At 49.2% G+C, this 19,029-nt stretch overlaps 2 protein-coding genes across 2 annotated transcripts; one reads left to right on the top strand and one right to left on the bottom strand.

Moving 5' to 3' along the window:
* The first annotated feature begins 1 nt into the window (after position 1).
* Positions 2-7,032, top strand: TERF2IP (TERF2 interacting protein). The gene is made up of 3 exons (XM_067543420.1): positions 2-711; positions 2,577-2,689; positions 4,773-7,032. The coding sequence occupies exons 1-3, from the start codon at positions 108-110 to the stop codon at positions 5,232-5,234; spliced, it is 1,179 nt and encodes a 392-aa protein (XP_067399521.1). The 5' UTR covers positions 2-107; the 3' UTR covers positions 5,235-7,032.
* Positions 7,033-13,395: 6,363 nt separating this feature from the next.
* CHST4 (carbohydrate sulfotransferase 4) lies at positions 13,396-15,076 on the bottom strand. The gene has a single exon (XM_067543439.1). The coding sequence runs from the start codon at positions 15,074-15,076 to the stop codon at positions 13,922-13,924; it is 1,155 nt and encodes a 384-aa protein (XP_067399540.1). The 3' UTR covers positions 13,396-13,921.
* Between the last annotated feature and the right edge of the window lie 3,953 nt (positions 15,077-19,029).

Here is a 19,029-nt window from a genome sequence, read left to right as displayed (position 1 = left end):
GGAGGGGCGCGCCGGGTCTGTCTGAGGGCCGGGGTCCGCGTGGCGGCGGGTGACAACAGCGCAGCCCCTCGCCCACCGCAGTCCCGCCGGCGGCCGGCCGGCCGGCCATGGCTGCCGAGCGCCCGGGCCCCGCACCCTTGCGGACGCTTTTCCGGCAGGACGACGGCAGCCCCGTGCGCTTCTACGTGCGGCCCGGGCCCGCCAAGCTGCAGCTCGCGCCGCTGATCCTGGCGGGCGGCGGGCGGCTGTGCCGCGTGCAGGAGCCGGGCGCGGTGCTGCTGGCTCAGCCCGGCGAGCGGGCGGCCGCGGCGGCGGGCGGCTTCGTCTCCACTGAGTACGTGCGGTGCTGCGTGGAGCAGAACGAGCGGCTGCCGCTGGAGCGCTACCGGCTGGCGGCGGAGCCGGCCCCGGCCAGGGTCCCAGTCCCGGCCGAGCGCCTGGGCGGCCGCATTGGCTTCACGGGCGCCGAGGACAAGGCCATCCTGCTGTACGTGCGGGACCGGGCCCGAGCCCGGGCCCCCGCCTCCGGCATTGCGCTCTGGAAGGAGATGGAGCGGGCCCGCCTGACGCCGCACTCCTGGCAGGCCATGCGGGCCCGCTACCTGGGGCACCTACGGGGCCAGGAGCACAAGTACCTACTGGGCGGGCTCTGCCCCGCGCCGCCCCGCGACCCCGCCAGCAACGCCCGGGACTGGGAGCCTGCGGCCAGCGGTGCGGATAATCCGGCGGCGCCTGGGGCTGCCAGGAGGCGCTGGCGGCAGGGGGAGGCGGGCAGGTTGTTCGTGGGTGGGCCGGGGACCTCGGAAGGCAGGAGAGCTGGGCTTTTTTCCGAGCTCTGTCCCTGCCCGGTGTAATTTCTCCACCTTCCTGTGGCTCCTTAACCTTGTGTAAAATGGGGATAACTGCAGCGGACCCTGACCCACAAAAGTACTTGGGTCATGCCCAGATGCACCAGACCAGTATTCGGCCACTTGGGGTTAGGTGAACATAGCAAGAAAACATCTATAAATATACCTGAGTGGCTTGTGTAGATGAAAACATCGGAATCTGAGCTGCAAAAGCTGCAGCAGATCATCTAGCGCTCTTCCTTGCAGTGCTTTGGGGGTCTAGCTGGCAATGCCCCAAGCCCTGGGGTTTCCACCACTTCCTTCTGGGAAACTTCTGCTGTCCAATAGGTACATCGGGAAGCTTTTAATTATAATTTAGGCTGAAGAGAATTAAATCATAATGCCATATTTAATGGCATGACCAGCAGAAATCCTTTGTTCAGTTCTGGTAAATTTAGCTTGAGAAAGAGAGCACAAAAATCAGATTGGCAGTGAAATTAGAAGCATGAAAATGCTTTCATGTGAGAAGAATGAAAATGTGACAGTTTAAAGAGGAGATGAGTAGGAAGGTACAGTAGATAGGTATACAAAATAAAGATGCAGTAAAAGTAAACTAGGTAATGCTGTTTTCCCTGTTTCATAATACAAAAAGGGGGAAATGGCAAATTTAAAATTGATCAAAGGAAATATTTAACCCAACAGTTAAGCTGTTAATTCACTGCCACTATATATTGAGTTGGATCTACACTAGGAATTTAGGTCGGTATAACCATGTCGCTGAGATGTATGGAAAATCCACAGTCCTGAGCAATGTGGTTGTACTGACCTAATCCTCAGGGTAGACAGCACTATGTCAACAGGAGGCCTTCTGTCAACATAGCTATCGCTTCTCAGGGAGATGGAGTACTTATGCTGATGTGTGTTTCGCCTTCCTCTGCAGCAAGGGGGAAGTATCCCTTGCAGGTTTAAACTAGTGTAAATGGGGGAGTCTTTGTAATTTGAGTCTTTAAACCATGATTTGAGGACTTCAGTAACTCAGCCAGAGATTAGCGGTCTATTCCAGGAGTGGGTGGGTAAGTGAGGTTCTGCGGCCTGCAGTGTGCAGGAGGTCAGACCTGATGATTATGATGGTCTCTTCTCACCTTAAAATCTGTAAATCTGTTCTGTAAATCTGAAATTCCAAACTCTTCTAATGACCAATGAATGGTTCAGTGTGGTTCCATATGATAGAATTTAATTTCTCAGCTTTTTTTAAAAAAAAAACAACCTACATTTTAAAAAAAATTTGAGCACTAAATGCTTGACTTTGCAACCTTAAATTAGGAAATGCCAGATTGAAAGCTGCTGTACAACTTGAATTTGGCTCCCTTGTGCAGTTGCATGTTGTCTTAATGACATGATAGCTTCAGTGCACAGGATGGATGGTGCTCTTGGAGTGAATCAGGGTATTGTACTGTGATGTTTTTGACAGGTGCAAAGTTTACTGATGTAATTCCCTGTATCACTCCTGGAATCTCTACTAAACTGAGCAAAGATGGTTGTTTCAGACCCACTGTTTCCCCACCTTATACCTTATGTGGACAGAAACCACCAACTCTACCAGAACACAGAAGTTTCTTGTTACCCTTTCAGAGTAAATAGAAAACTACCAAACAGATTACTCTTGTGAAATGTAATCTAAAGTTACAATTAAGAGGATAATAGTGTTGCGGTTGTACAGCAAATGCCAATGTTATGTCTTTGTAACAGAGTCCTGGAGGAAGGAAGCAGCTGACGTATCCCAAGGAGCGGTTCAAGAACACTTCACAAAAGGGGGTGGTAGCCTTTTCCAGATGGCTAACCAAGAATTTGAAGGCAATGAGGTATGCAATCATAGTTGGACAGATGGATCTGCCTAATGTCATCACACAGATGTGTTTTTTGATGTATTGATTAAAATCCAAAATTAGTGAAACCTGTATTTTCTTTTTAAACCTTCATAAATAAAGTTAATCTTAAATCTGGCTTTGTTCCTGAGTGGATAACACCAGGATGCTGGTTCTTTCTAGGGCTTTATAGTAACATTAGTTAGGGTGTGCTAGTTCAGGGATAAAGGTGTTTTCAGCAGCAGGCCATATTGGGAATCTTGCTTACAGCAAGACATGCCCTGCCTGCTGATTAAAAAACCTTTAACACTCCCAAGACTGTGCTCCCCACTTCTGATTCTTTTCAACTTGATCATTGAGTCAGGAATTGACAGTGTATTGTTAAATCAGCTGGATGCATATCTGTATGGCATGAAAAACAAAGGGACCAGTGGCTGGGGGAGAACAATGCAGGGGTTAGTCAGAACGGGTTGGTACATCAAGGTAGCAGAGAAGGAGTTGAGTCTTGTGTTGAAGCCAAAGAGAGACTAATATTGGCAATAATAGAAAGAATGTGTTACATTTATATACACATGGGTTACACAAGACATCTTCCTGGAGAAGGACCATCAGACTATCATGGTTATAACTCACACTGCTTCCTAGAGTTACCCAGAACTGACTGAAATCAAATTAACGATAAAAATAAAGCTAAAATGCTTTTGTGTAAGATTGTAAGCAGCTGGAGCAGGCCATCCTGTGAAGTATTTATTTCAGTGGTTCCCAACCTTTTTGGCTCAAGGGCCACAGATATCATTTTTACAACCCTGAAGGACCACCAGTCTCTGTCAGCAGCCCCTTTACCCCTCATTGCAGCCAGACAGAAGGACTTCAGCGAGCAGGCAGGCTGCCTCCTCGCTGATCTCCTGTCCCCCTGGCTGCAGCAGAGAAACCGCACGTGTCCTGTAGCTTGGTGTGCTCCACGGGGGTCTCTAGACAGTGGCTCCCTTCTGCAGCCGGGGGGTTGGGAGATTAGTGCTCCCCTCCCTCTGGCTCCAGGAGGGACCCCCAGCGCCTAAGGACCCAGGCAGAGCGTTTTGCCCAGCTTCCTGCTACAGCCATTGCTGATCTCCCGTCCCCCTGGCTGCAGTACACTGGTCTTGTAGACCGGCAGCAATGTGCTCTGCCTGGGTCCTTAGGCAGCAGCTCCCTTCTGCAGCCAGGGGGAGGGGCGTGGCGGGCCACTTTGAAAGCCCCCACAAGCCACTTCTGGCCCCCGTACCACAGGATGGGAACTACTGATTTTTTTCTAATTCATAGGTGCAGATTTATTCTCTATAGCTGGGCAATTATTGCTTCATATGGATACAGCATATTGTTTTGTCCCAATGCCTTACATTTTTAATAAGAAGCAAAAATGACTTCAGCAATAACTAATGTGTTTTCCAAGTTCTCTTCTGATTTTACATGAATTAAATTACAAAATTACTACTAGGCAATTGATTTCCAGATAATTCATGAAATGTCATGTTTTCTAGGTGTTAATTCTGACTAATTCAAGTGTCAACATTTTAAACTTTTACACTGCTAGCTAAAGCATGTAAGGAGGAAGAATATTATGAACTACACAACTTACTGTGGATACTGTCTCATTATGGCATATCAAGTAAAGGGAGCATGAGTAATTTTTTTTCCAATTTTATCCACATCCAGAAACTTGAGGATATTAGCTGAGACCAAAGGCTCCGTTGGCAAACAGAGTGATTCACTTACTGTCACAAACAGTGTGGTGCTTGAGCAGATACAAACAAATCACGATGACAAAATTTCATTCCTGACTCCTGTTAGATTTAGTTTATTTAAATCCTGTCCTTTGTCTCCTGCCTATCCACATTGAACTGTATCCTTGGTGTTGTGCATTGCCATACTTGAATTATTGGATTTTATTGTGCACGGCAACCATGTTCAACACATCAGTATAGTTTAAAAGGGTTCATATGGGAGGAGGGGAGGACAGCACTGCTCTGGACTCTTAACTTAGCAGAAGTTTTATGTGACAGCTTTAAAGTGGAATGTCCCTGACTCTGACTTCTATTTCTAGTCAGAAAATGAGACCTGTGACCTTCAGGAAGAAAATCCTGCAAAAGATGAAGAGCTGAAGTCCCCTGAAAAAACAGCCTCTAGTCAGAAAATGGGATTGAAGCAATTAGTAACTGCTGAGGATTCTGCTATAACTGAGACTCAGCCTCCAGGGGAGCAAAAGCCTGTAAGGCCTTGCCTTTCCCCCACAGAAGTGGCAGATTCAGTAAAGACAGTACAGCACTTCATGGAGGAATTCACCACGGACCTCTCAACTGTCACACAAGCCTTTCTGAAAAACAGTGGTGAAGTGGAGGCCACTTTCTACTTCTTACAAACCAGCCAGCGCTTGGATGGATACCCTATATGGAGCAGACAGGATGATTTAGACTTGCAAAAAACAGATGAAAATGTCAGAAGTAAATTAATAGCAAAATTTGGCGCTCAGAATGTGGCAAGAAGGGTTCTGTTCAGGAAGAGTTAGATGGCAGCTTGAGCGGGATGGTTCATGGACTGGGACCGTTGCGGGAGCTGAGACTTGCACCTCTGACTTTCATGGAAGAAAGAAGGGTGACGATTTGTAGGTGCAGGGTGTTCTGAAGCCTTTGGCATAGCCACCTGCAATCTCATTTCATACAAAAAAATCAGGCATTGAAAATTAAATGCCTCTGTGCCAAGCACTTTGTCCCTTGCCCTTCTCAGGAGCTTCCATGTTTATACAAGGTCTTGTTTTATAGTTGATTTTTTTTTTTGGTAAATGCTGAGTACCTTGCTGATGTTAAATCTAAAACTAAAAAATTGGGTGAAGGTGAGAGCTCCTTAATCTCTTCAGAGCCCTGTGGCTGAGCAGTCAAAATCTGCTTTTGTTCTATACCTGATGTGGGAGAAGGAGTCCACACATTGGTCCATGGAGAGACAGAATTGGGATGATACACGAACATGCATTTTAACATACTTTAATCTGTAGTAAGGTGGGCCTCATACAAACAAAAGCAGCACCACCATCTTGCACCTTTAAGGCTTCCCTGGGTTCAGAGGCAGACATGTTTCTCTCCCTTCTAAGTCAAAGTAAACAGGCTTATGTGATGACACAAGATAAAACTGGCCTTGAGCCAGACTTCTGTACCCCTCAGCTGTCTTATAACTCGGTACATGCTGTAATGCTCATTAGCATTGCCACATGGCACAGCTGCTAAACCACCAATCCTTCGTCATAGTCCGCAGGATTGTCTTGTTGTCTTGGTGGGTTTTAAGCTCATTGTTGTCAAACCCTTGGATGGAGGGAGGGGTTCTACTACAGATTGCATGTATTGAATATGTTTTCCCCTATATAAAGCAGTACACTTTCTAGTAGGGAGTTTGATCCAATATGTGGTACAAATGCTAGCTAAGCATTGAAACTTTTTCTAATTGCTAGTACATGACCAAAGCTTGGAAGGGCTTACTGGTCTAAAATACAGCTTGGAGGGGTCCTGCTAAAGTCTTTCTTGTCTCTGCGTGTTGTGCTGTGGTTTTGTTTTAAGTTGAATTCGTAGATAATATATTCCCACATTTTGCTTTTAAATTCAGGTACTATTTGGGGGGAGAGAATACCCTTCCTATGCAACCCTGCTACAGAGCAGACTTTGCTAGAGAAATGTTATATGTGCACCTACTAGAATGCCAATAGCTTATTTTTACCTCTACAACATGCTCCAAGACCTATTGTTTAATAAAATAACAAAAGGGTGATGATGTGGATTCTAGATTCAAGCCTTTCAAGCGGGTTCTTCAAGATTTTTATGGAAGAGGCAACGGCTTAGCTGGAGGCCCCAAATAATGTAGTAGGATTAAACACTTGACATGAATAGCAGCTGTAGTTACCAGCTAGGTTTAAATTTCAAGGACTATTGAGTGTCAAAACTACATAAATTCAATCACTCTTTGCAGCCAAGAACTTCCTTCCTTTCACCTATAGTATTACATATGTAGGTAGATGCAGTATGAGATTTCACAAGGTTATGTGAAGTAATCACAAGTTACAATAGTTAAATCTAAGTGAATAAATTAGACAAGTGCTATGTAAAATTATTCAGGCATAAAGCCGTAAACAGGGAAAATACTATGTATGTCTTTCCTTCTGCATGGATGTCCAGTACATGCCTAAGTGAGGGTAGGTTTCTGTTCTCAAGATATGGAACAAACCATGCTGTAGCCAGGAGGGGTGGTCCCCCTCTGAGGAGGACCCAGAGAGGGAGCCAGACCCACCCTGGCTGATAGAGCACTCCCCCAGGGGAAGCCCTGACCGGAAGCAGGTGGGCGGGTCTAGGCCTTTAAAGGCCCCAGTGGCCCCACCTGACAGGAAGCAGGGAGGCAGAGTTAGGCCTTTAAGAGCCAAGCTGGTGAACTCAGTCAGAGGGAGACGTCTGAAGGGGAAGGATGTGCCCCCCTCCTGAGCTCCTACCTAAGGCCGGGCCAGGGAGCTGCACTGAAAGGGAGCGGCAGGCCTTAACCCCAGCCTGGGGATTCGCAGAGGCCTCCCCCCAGTATCCCATGGCCTGGGAGTTGGAGGAGGGCCCACCAGAGGACCCCACGGCCTGGGAGCCGGAGGAAGACCCATTGGGGCCTGCCCCCCCGCTGACTACGAGCCTGAGGAGAACCTCCCTGAGACACCCGTGGTCTGGGAGCTGGAAGCGTACCCGCCGGAGCAGTACAGAGCCTGGGACCCCGAGAACTTACCGGCCCTGCCCGAGGCCTGGGGGCCCCAGGACCTGGAGGAGCTGCCCTCGGAAGATGAGCCCATGGAGCTGCCCGAGCTGCCGCCAGTGGATGAAGAGGGCCTAGTGGGCCTACCACGCTCTGACGACACAGAGGAGGCAGGTACCGGGGGTTCCGGGGAGGAAGAAGCCCAGGGATAGCCGCAAGTTAGTGGCTGAGTCAGGGGCAACATGGGCGGCATGTTGCGGTCGGAGCCCCGCTGACCCCGTGGCAAATGCCGTTGCCACTGCCAGGGCCCTGGGCTGGGACGCAGTGGAGACGGGCGGGCCTGCGTCCCCCTCCCTCCTTCCCTATCCTTGAGAAAGCCTTCCCCGCCGTGCCGTTCCAGAGAGCGGCTTGTTCACCAGGCCTGGCGATAGACTGCTTGCTTGGCCAGCCCTGCCTGAGGGCCTGGCGATAGACTGCTTGCCCTGAGAAGGGCACCAGACTGCTCCCCGTGAGAGGGAGCCGGGAAGGGTGGTCCCCCTCTGAGGAGGACCCAGAGAGGGAGCCAGACCCGGACGCTGCTCCCCGGTTCCAGGGACACATCCACATGTGCCATACAGAATATTTAGCCTTTGCAGAGTATTTTCACCTTTAATGGTCAGTACAAAGATTACTCCTAACACTGAGGTGAGAAGGCATCTATTACCTTGAAGCCTGGTTCAGCATTTTTATGTATTCTACTCAATGTAGTTTTTCTATTGTAGAAGCAGTATAAAGCATGATAGGAAGTGAACATGTTAGGCAGGCTACAGCCCTCCTTGTTTCATCTGTTCCATCTTAATTTCAACATGCACTGTTTAAACTAGCAGGTTGGACACTTGGTGCTCAGCCTACAGAAGCATCTATTGCACACAGCAGGGTCTTCTTGCATCCTTCCGTTTCCCCACCCCCCACACACAAGCTGCCTGAGTGCCTCCCTTCTGTTTCAAGAACTCCCTACAAGCCCCCCATCTCTCCCACATGCCAGAAGCTGTGTCCCCATTGCCCCTCCCCTCAGATCAGGGTCCCTGTTCACCCTCTGATAGGCTGTGTGACTCTCTCTCACAAATCTAGTTGAGCACTCCATCTTGGGCACTCAGACTGCTGTGACAGAACCAGTCATTGAATCCTGTGTGCTTTAAAATGGCAGTTTGAACAGCATCCAGGCATACACTCTTGGAGTGTAAAGTCTCCAGCAGGCAGCCCCACCCCCCACAGTCTGACTGTCCAGTCCCTGAGACCAGTGCTGACTCTTCAGACTCTCCCAATACCTACACCCTCTCCCAGAATGCCATCCAAAGGTGTGAGCCTTCTGGTTTACAGTTAATCCCTTCAAGGGCACAACAGGTATTATACAAGCAGAAAAACTTGGTATGGGTCTCTAACATCCCATAGATCTTTAAGAGCAAGATAATAGCAAGAGAAATACAGTTATAAAAAAATTATAAACCCTACGTGCATTTTCCTGCCTCAGTTTCTTCACCATTGGTGCACAACTGGATCATCTGTGCAGAATGAGAGAGACAAAATGGGGAGTCATCTGCATATTGATAACACTGTACTCCATGCCACCTCACTTGCCCTCCTTTGAGCCCAAAATAGGGGGGGTCTATATGATGCCCTGTGGAACCCCACAATACAGAACTTCTGGTACAGCAGAGCAAATACCCTCTGAGATGTTTCCAAGAGACAGGAGTTAAGCCCTGAAGAGCAACCCTGTCTACACCTCATGCTGGATGGATTTCTTCAGATTTCCTGGCCTAAAAAGACTGAAGAGGGGCTTCCCTGCCCTCTCCTTTGCTCTCCGTTTGCAAGGAAGGGGCTTGACATGTGCTGTGAGTGAATGACCCATGGGAAAATCAGTTCCCAGGAGGAACTACCATCTATTCTCTACAGAACATTCTTCAACCAAGTGGAGCTTCATGGGCAACACTAGAGACTGACCCCCAGTGCAGCTGCAGCCCTGGCAACACAAAGTGTTCAAAAGGCAGGAGACTGGCTTGGAAAAATCAATGGTTTAAAATTTTTATAAAACAAACTACAAGTAGTGACAGTTAAGGTTGCGTCAGGACCCATCCCTCCCATACTTTTAAAGGGACTAAGCAATGATAAGGGTAAAATAACTTCCTGAGTGCGTGACAGTCAGGTGTGCTGAGCTGCTGATAAAAGCACATGACTCATCATGCAGGTTTTCTGTGAAAGCCCAAGTTTATTACATTACATGGATGAGAGAGATTTTCTCTTCTTCTTACCTGTCTCCATCCACACATGAGAGTCTGTGCAATCAGTGCAAATTGTGGTCCTTCCTAGGACAAGGTTAACTCTTTCCATGTCAACCCGGAACAGAAACTGCACACTCTCCCACTAGGAGCCAGTGATGTACCGAGGGGGTGCGGAGAGGGCCAGGCCCCTGGGCGCTGACCTGTGGAGGGGCACCAGGCTGACCCGGTGCTCCCCTCCCCCCTCAGGCCAGGCGGTGAGGTTGCCCCATCTGAGCCGGCACTGGGCTGGAGAGGCAAGTAAGTGTGGGGCACCGGGCTGGCTCTTCATGATGGGTGGGGTCATACGAGGCTGTGGCTGCTTCTGCCTGCCCTCTCCTCCCCCCCCCCCCCCCCCCCCCCCCCCCCCCCCCCCCCAAAATGTCATGAAAGGCTGGCCTGGGCCCCACCCCCCAAGGCTGGCACGGGACTGCGGGAGAGGTGGGCGTCGTGCGGCAGGTAAGTGTGGGGAGGGGGGGAGGTGGCAGATCCAAGCCTGCATTTGCACCCCCTCCAGGGCTCACAGACCCTCCCTTCCTCGGGCAGCTGGGGTGCACCACCGGGATCCCTCCTGCTCTACGCGGGTGGGGGGGGGGTGTATGAGACAGGGAGGTTGCAAATGCAGGCTTGGCCCCTGGGTGGCGGAGATCCACAGTACAGTACTGCTAGCAGTGTAGACATCAGTACACATTGCAGAAGTCCAGCTCCTTGTCAGCCCAGGGAAGCGGCTGCTCATGAGCTTCTGGAACCTGATACAGCCAAGAGCCTGCACTCCTCCAGCGTATCCAATTACTGTGCTTGTCCGGCCTACCAGTGTGAAATAGCACACTGATCGACCTTCAACCCTACCCATCTGTGTCACCAGCAATCCAAGTGTTCCCTGGCAGCTCTGTGTTCTTGGGGAACCAGGGCACAAAACCCCAACTCTCTCTGGCTCATCTGAATCCCACCCCCCAGCCTCTGCTTGAACCAGAAACCAAAAGCAATGAAAAGGCAGTGGGAGACACATCTAAACTCCTCCAAACAAGGGTGATAGAATTAAGGCAACTCCCCTAACAAAGATGTGAAAAGGAAGCATCTCCATTAGCACATTCAATGGAGAACAAAAGCCTCATCTACATGGAAGATGGAACAAGAATTAGCATAGTGAATGGAGAACCAAGCTCCAAAGCAGGAACCGCACTGAACTCTGGGATTGGCACAGCAGGGATGCACTGCATGATGGGAGATCTCTGCTCCTGATGTTAATGAACCCACCCCTGCACACACCCAGCTCTGCAGTTATCAGACCATTCTAGTTATTGATATGCAAAACACTGAATCTGCCTGATTGCATTGTGAGCTCCCTCAAGGAACACGGCCCAGAGCCAGGAATGATCAGGTCCTATTGTCCAGCATAAAGAAAACCACTCTGGGATACTCCCTTGAGTCATTGTTTACCCATAAACAAACCTGGTGTTCTCCCTTGAATCATTGTTTCTTCCCTACAAAACCCCTACCCAAATTCAAACCCCTGTTCTGATGTCTGGATCCAAAAGCTGCATCAGTTCCGCTGGCACTTCTCCTTTTCCTGACTGATCGTGTTGGGGGCTCTGCCTGCCTCAGCACTCTGGATGCTAAGCTGAACAGCCTGTCTCCTGGGAACCTTTGAGCCGCACGGAGTGGTGAGACCCCCTCATCTTTCCCCAACACTGTCTGTCTGTCTGTCTCTCTCTCTCTCTCTCTTAGTCCAGGTAAAACTTTCTACTTTTGTAATCAAACCTGGGCTAGCTTTCTCCAATCCCGAACTGTAATTGTGTAGTATTGTAAGCGTTTGATTGTTTTTCTCTCTTTGTATGGTATCACTATTAGTAGCATAAGTTTTATATACCTGGCAATAAACTAACTCTTATAATCATGCTGGTTGCCAGTCTTTCTCTCCAAACTTTGTGTTCTTGGCTTCCCTATCTTGCTCTGCAGCAACACTTCTTTTACCTAAGCCAAAGATCCCTGGAGTGCCCCAAAATCTTGTGGAGTTTGCTCATCAAGGGGGTTACTGCTAGAACAATTGTAGAGTGAGGGGGGAGGCAGCTGAGAAGTGCTGCTCTGCCTAACTTATGGACTCCAGGGGCATATAAGGGTGGCAGCTGAAAGTGCTGTTTGACCCAGCCTGATTGAGTCAAGGGGCAAATAAGGCTGGGAGGGGGCAGCTGAAAAGTGCTAGTCAGACCCAGCCTGCTCAGAAGTGCACTCTATTCTGGTGTGGTGCAAAGGGACATATAAGGGTAGCCGCTGAAAGTGCTGTGTCACCCAGCCTGCTGCATTCAGGGACATATAAGAGGTCAGCTGAGAGTGCTCGTCCGCTCGGACGCACTCGGTTAATCTGGAATGTGTGTGTGTGTGTATAAATGGGGAGTTTATTTGAATCTGGGGATGGAGGAACCAAGTCCTGAAAACCTTAGTCCTGCAGGATAGCTCCATTGGGAGGGGACTTAAAGCCATATGAACACACAAGTAATACAAGCAGTACATTAATAGAATCACACACACCCTTCCAGGAAAGTAACCCTAATAAATGAGCGAACCTCAAGGTGACTGGCAAATCTGGTAACGTAAGCATGTGACCAATGACTGACATGTGAGACCCCTGGATTCTTTTGGTGATTCACACCATAATTTACTGATTATCCCAATTTTCATCTCACTTTGTGAATCCCATGTAACCATAATATCTCCCACACAGATCAGCAGGAGGGTTGGAACACTGGGCCTTCAGAGTCTCAGTTCAGACTCCTACTGCTTTAGCTCCTGGAGTAATCATCTCATTGGGGACCATGAACTAGAGAAGGACTTCACACATGCACTTTCCCCATGGGTCACACTCTGTTCCTTGACAGCAGTGGAAGTATTTATTGGAAAATATGCTCTGTAACAAACAGGGTTTTGTATAACTGATATTGTCTGCCTCAGCAGCAGAAGAAGCAATGTAGAGCACAGCCCAGAGCATTTCAGCTTTCTTGCAAAAGGGGCCCCCAAAAGCAGCAAGATCCCTGTAAAATGAAACATGTACTAAAGGTATAGAAAGCTATAGCAGGTACTGCCACAGCCCCACGCTAGTACAGTTTGAGTGCTTAACATTTGCCTTCTGATTTCTGAGCCTGAAGGGTGCACTTAGGGGGTCGTGTTTTCAGGCTCTTCTTCACCAAACATTAGAAGACTTGCGATAAAATCGCAAGAGTTAGCAACAATGCATATGGGCCTTGTGAGACTAATATGGAGGGAAGATGCTGTAGGTAAGGGGACCACTGCCCCCTTACTGAAACTGAGTGCCCTTCTGTGGGCCCTCTCCCAATGCCAGGAGAAAGGGGAAGGGCCGAAGAGGAGTCAGGATCCTGAAGCTGAAAAGTCCCCAGGGCCAATGCGGAGAGGCCAGCACTCCAAGTCAGCTGGATTGACAGGGCAGGTGCCTGTGAGCTGGGGCTGCCAGGGAACCGAAGCAGCAGCCGAGAGCCGGGGCAGCACAGAGCAGCCACACCAGCAGAGACCCAGGGCCGCACTCCCAGTGGGGAGCTGCAGGGCCAGAGTCGGGATAGCAGACCACAGCCCGGCCATAAGCAAACTGGAGATGAGCCCTGGGCAGCGAGGGCCCAACATAGGGATATGGTGCCAGACTAGAGGGCCCTGAAGGCTGGACTCGGAGTGGGGATTGCAACCCCAGTGGGAGGACTGATGCTAGGGAGAAGTGTCCCACCATCTGGAGCCTGAGGGCATGTATCCCCCACCAGAGCAGGTGTCCCACGGTATCATCGCAGTGCAGCCAGGGGTTTCTGACTCTACTTTTTGGTCCTACTCCTGAATGTTCTGTTCCCCCTCAGCTGTCTTATTTTTTTCTTTTACTGTCCCACCTAAACTGTGAACTTTTTCAGAAAAAAACAGGGCTCGCTTTATTGCATATGCTGGGCCTTGAGGGGTGCTTCCAACCTAATATCACTTTTTTATTGCTCTAATGTATTTTTAGTGTGGAGCAGAGAGTAAAGCAGAGACAAAAGTTAGCAATGATCTCACTGCCTCCTACTGTGCTCTGTTTTAGGTGCTATTATCACCTTCTGCACGCACGCACGCGCACACACAGACACACACACTTTCACTTGTGCACACTGCTCTGCATTCTGCAGCCTTTAGCTGACTGAAACAGGAAGCAAATTTTCTGCATTCAGCTGCCTTTGTCGCTGGGCGAAGGGCCCTGAGAAAATAACAGGTTCAGGGACATATCCTTCTGTTCTTCCTCGGACATAACTAGTCGATAACCAAGTAAGTCCATGGCATCCTTGCACGCATTTTGCAACTTTGCTGTTTTCTGGAAGGGAAGAGTCTTCCTCCAGGCTTGCGACACATTCATTGCATCTCTGGCGCCGATGTTAAAGGTCTGAGTTCCCAGGCCCTTCCCATGAGTCATATTGTACACCCACTGCTGAAGTTTGGGTGTGAAGTGCAGCTCTGCAAACTTGTACAGCTGTGCAGTCTTTGCCAGCGGCTCTTTGACGATATCTTCGTAACGCACCAGCATGTAGCGGCCTTTGAGGAAGCTGGGACGGGTCTGGCTGCCTTCCTTGTAAATCCGGATGTGACTTTTACAGATTTCCTGCATCACATTGTAGGGCCCCATCTCCCCTTGATTTTTCTTGGGCCCCACCACTATGTTACTGTCACGCACCAGCTCAGGCACCCATTTCTCACGAGAGTGGAACACAGCCCTGGGGTCGCGAACCAAGTGAATGATTTTGAGATTCAGGGCGGGGTCAGTGAGTAGGGGATAGAGAACCGTCAGATCAAAGAACCGGACCTCCTTGAGAACAATGTGGCTATAGCTCTTGCAAGCCTCCTCCACCTTGCTGAATGGGTACTTGCTGCACAGGGTCTTGCAGGCAGTTCTGGAAATTATGTGGGTGCGCTGGAAGAGGTCACAGGCAGGGGGAGAGCACAGGGCCCGGCTGGCCTCCCACTGAAATAAATCAGATTTATTCCTCTGCGTAGACATGTAGGCATCAAACACAGACATGTCACACAGAAAGACAGATCTGACTAGGTCCCGCACTGCCATCTGTAAGGCTTTGGCACTGTTCTGGTACATGACTGTCCACACATGCCAGGCGGGCTCCATCAGGTAGAAGACATCTGGGTGCTGGCTGAAGAGCTGGCCAGTGAAGGAAGATCCTGACCGCCAGGAAGAGAGAATGAGGAGGTGCACCTGGGATGGCTTCTCTTCCTGGGGGGAATTGCTGCTCCTAAGCTGCGAGAGGAAGCAGATGAAAACAACGGACTGAACTGCCAGGATCACTAGCACTATTGTCTTGTTTGACTTCAGCATGATGTCTGGAGCCTAAGGAGAGGAGAGAGAGAGAGACTGAGTTCAGATTGTTGGGTTAATAAACATGCAGGGAACACCGTGAACCCAGAATACCAACAACTGGACAGCACAGAAAACCGCAGCAGCCCTGTTCTTGGGACAGCAGAACTCTTGCCTGGCCAGCAAGGACATTCTGGCAGCAAATTTAAATAGTATCTGGTGAAAGTAGATAAGCAGGGCAGTGGGCCCACTGGTGAGCCTAACCACTAGGAGACAGCAGGATTGAATGCTATAGATGCCCACCTACCTATGCTGTTTCTGTGCTGTAAGTCACTGCAGCATCCTTTCTCCTAAACCTTCCCCAGAGGAAGGAAAAACCTTTTTTTTCTCTGTTCTTTATCAAGAAGGGATTTATACAGCCCCTGGAAAGCCAAAGTGTTTCACCTTGATGGGGATGTTTCCATTTTTTCAGCCTAGGTAAAGCCTTGCCCTGTACTGAATTTCCCAGCTGGTGGTCAAGAGAGAAGCCTGGGAATAAAGGAAGCTTTTGGTGGGACTCAGACAGCTGCATGGTGCAAAGCAGCTGCGTCACAGCTGGAATGGTGAGGCTCCTAGCTACATCCTGGCTAGTGCCCCCTGATACGTTTAAAACCAGAGTTCTGTTTTTAATTATACTTATTTGATTGTTGTTATTTTTGCAATATTGCCTAGAAACCCCAGATGGGTTTGTGATCAAATTATGGAAGGCATTGTAGAAAGAGAGTGTTTGTTTTAAACCTGCTGTCTATTCATTTCATTGGGTGACTCCTGGTTCTTGTGTTATGTGAAGGGGTCAATAACACTTCCCTCTTCACTTTTCCACACCATTTATGATTTCACAGACCTCTATTAACTTGCCCCTTAGTTATCTCTTTTCTAAACTGAAGAGTCCCAGTCTTTTTAAGCTCTCCTCATATGGAAGCTGTTACATACCCCTCATCATTTTTGTTACCCTTCGCCACACCTTCTGTACTTCTAATCCATCTTTTTTGTTATGGGGCAACCAGAACTGCACACAGTATTCAAGGTGTAGGCATACCCTGGATTTAGATAGTGGCACTATAATATTTTCTGTCTTATTATCTATCCCATTTCTAATGGTTCCTAACATTCTGTAGCTTCTTTGATTGCCACTGCACACTGAGCTGATGGTTTCAAAGAACTATCCACAACGACTCCAAGATCTCTTTCTTGAGTGGAAACAGCTAATTTAGACCCTGTCGTTTTGCATGTATAGTTGGGATTATGTTTTCCAATGTGCATTACTTTGCATTTATCAACACTGAATTTCATTTGCCACTTTGTTGCCCAAGTCTGGATTCCATTATGCGTGCTCATGTGCACCATGTGCCAGAGTTGGAATTGTTGAGAGCAGTGCTCCTCGACCCCTGTGCACACACCTCCTGAGGTCCATGTGGGCCGTTCAAGGCTTCCTGCAGCTGCATGGGTTGCTGCCCCCTCAGTTTCCTCCTACTAACAGGCATCGAGCCCTAGGCAGAGGGGATGGGGGAGGGATTAGCATCCAGATAGGGACCACACATCTCGAAGAACCATCAGTTACAGTAAGTAACCTACCCTTCTTCTTCAAGTGATGGTCCCAATGTGGATTCCATCCTGGGAAGCGTAGCGAGCAGTAGCCAGTATGGAGGCGGGGCTAGGGGATGCCAGGGTTTGTAGGACTACATTGCCCACAGGTGCATCGATGGAGGCAGTGTTAGCCAAGGCATAATGAGCCGTGAACATGTGTATGGAGACCCAGGTCACAGCTCTGAAAATGTCCTGCAATGGAACATCGCCAACAAAGGCCATTGTAGTTGCCTGCGCCCTTGTGGAGTGCGCTGTGACACTTGATGGGAGCTGGACTTGGTGGAGGGAGTAGCACTCTGTGATGCAGCAAATAATCCAATGAGAGATATGCTGGGAAGATAGCACTTGCCCCTTGCAGCAGTCAACTATTGCAACAAAGAGTCTTGGTTAGGTCTGGAAGGGGCAGGTGCGGCAGAGATAGAAGGTCAGTGCGTGTCTGATGTCAAAGGAGTGTAGAGTTCATTCTTTGTTGGACGAGTGAGGCTTAGAGTAGAAGATGGGGAGGTGAATGATCTGGTTGTGGTGGAACTAGGAAGCTACCCTAAACTTGGGGTAAAGTTGTAGGGAGATTTTTGTCCTTGTGGAAGATAGTAAAGGAGGGGTCTGCCATCATAGCCACAAGTTCGGTAACCCGCTGAGCTGAGGTGATAGCCACAAGATTATTTTCATAGACATGTAGGTAAGGGAGCAGGAGGAAAGGGGTTCGAAGGGTGGCTTTATAAGTGTTGAGAGGACCTACATTGAGGTCCCAGATCAAGGTGGGGTTCGTGACAGTCGGAAACAAATTGAGGAGACCCTTGAGGAATCTAGTGGAGGTTAGGTCACTAAAGATGGAAGAGCCATCCGCAGATAGGAAGGCTCCTAATGGCTTCTAGATGAACTCTTACGGAGGAGTGGGCAAAGCCTGATCATCTAAGGTGGAGGAGGTAGTCCAGGACAGTCGGTACAGATATGGTTGATAATGAATGATGGTTATCTGAAGCCAATTGAGTAAAGCATCACCACTTGGCATGGTAGCAAGCTCTAGTCACAGGACGTCAGCTGTGTGTAAGTACCTGTCACACTGGGAAGGAGCAAGCATTGTCTACTTGCGAACCCCATCCAAATACCGTCCTGTGAGGTGGAGTGATTATGAATTGGGATGTTGGATGTGGCCTTGTTATTGAATGAATAGGTTCAGTGGGCAGGGAGAGGGATTGGAGGGCGGGTCGACAGGTGCAGGAGGTCCGAGAACCAATATTGTCTGGGCCAGGACGGGGCTATGAGTATAACCCGTGCTCGGTCCTGTTTCAGCTTGCAGACTACCTGGGGAATGAGTGGAATAGGTGGAAAGGCATACTGGATGCCTGGTGTCCATGGGATAAGGAAGGCATCCCCTTGTGATTCATGTCCTAATGCCCTTCTGGAGCAGAAGAGGGGGAGTTTGTTGTTTGTGGCCACGGCAAAGAGGTCCCACCTCAGGGTACCCCATTGTTGGAAAATATTTCAGAGAGTGGGGTCATGAAGTTCCACTCATGATTGTGATGGAAGGAGCAGTTCAGCGCATCCGCCATGACATTGTTTGTACCAGGTAAGTGTGTTGCCTGCAATGTGATGTTGGACTACAGGCACCAGTTCCAAAGCTGGACTGCTCTTTGGCAAAGGGATAGGGATCTGGCTCCCCCTTGTTTGTTCACATAGAATATTGTTGACGTTGTCTGTAAGGAATTGAATATGCTTGCCCTGGAGCAGGGGAAGAAGTTCGTAACAGGTGCATAGGACCACCCTCATTTCCAGGATATTGATATGCATTCATGCCTCTCTGGGGGACATAACCATTGTGCTGTGTGGCCCTGCACATGGCCACCCCAGCCCTCCAGTGAAGCATCCGTCACCAGAGTAATGTCTGGTTTGGGTCAGTGGAAGGGGATGCCCACAGTAACTCTGGATGGGTAGCGCCACCATGCCAGGCAGGCTAACACCCATAGAGGGAGGGAGACCGATTTGTTCAGGTTGTCCTTCTCCAGGTCATACACTGTGCATAGCCAGAGTTAGAGGTATCGCATATGGAGTCGGGTGTACAGGGTGACCGATGTGGATGCTGCCAAGTGTCATAGAATCATAGAAGATTAGGGTTGGAAGGGACCACAGGAGATCATCTAGTCCAACCCCCTGCTCAAAGCAGGACCAACCCCCAACTAAATCATCCCAGCCAGGGCTTTGTCAAGCCGGGCCTTAAAAACCTCTAAGGATGGAGATTCCACCACTTCCCTAGGTAACCCATTCCAATGCTTCACCACCCTCCTAGTGAAAAAGATTTTCCTGATATTTAACTTAGACCTCCCCCACTGCAACTTGAAACCATTGAT

The sequence above is a fragment of the Emydura macquarii genome, unplaced genomic scaffold (assembly GCF_026122565.2).
Source record: "Emydura macquarii macquarii isolate MOO-44397 ecotype Brisbane River unplaced genomic scaffold, CSIRO-AGI_Emac_v2 contig_839, whole genome shotgun sequence".
Taxonomy (NCBI): Eukaryota; Metazoa; Chordata; order Testudines; family Chelidae; genus Emydura; species Emydura macquarii.
The sequence above is the reverse complement of the archived record's forward strand: the minus strand, read 5'-3'. Positions and strand labels throughout refer to the sequence as shown.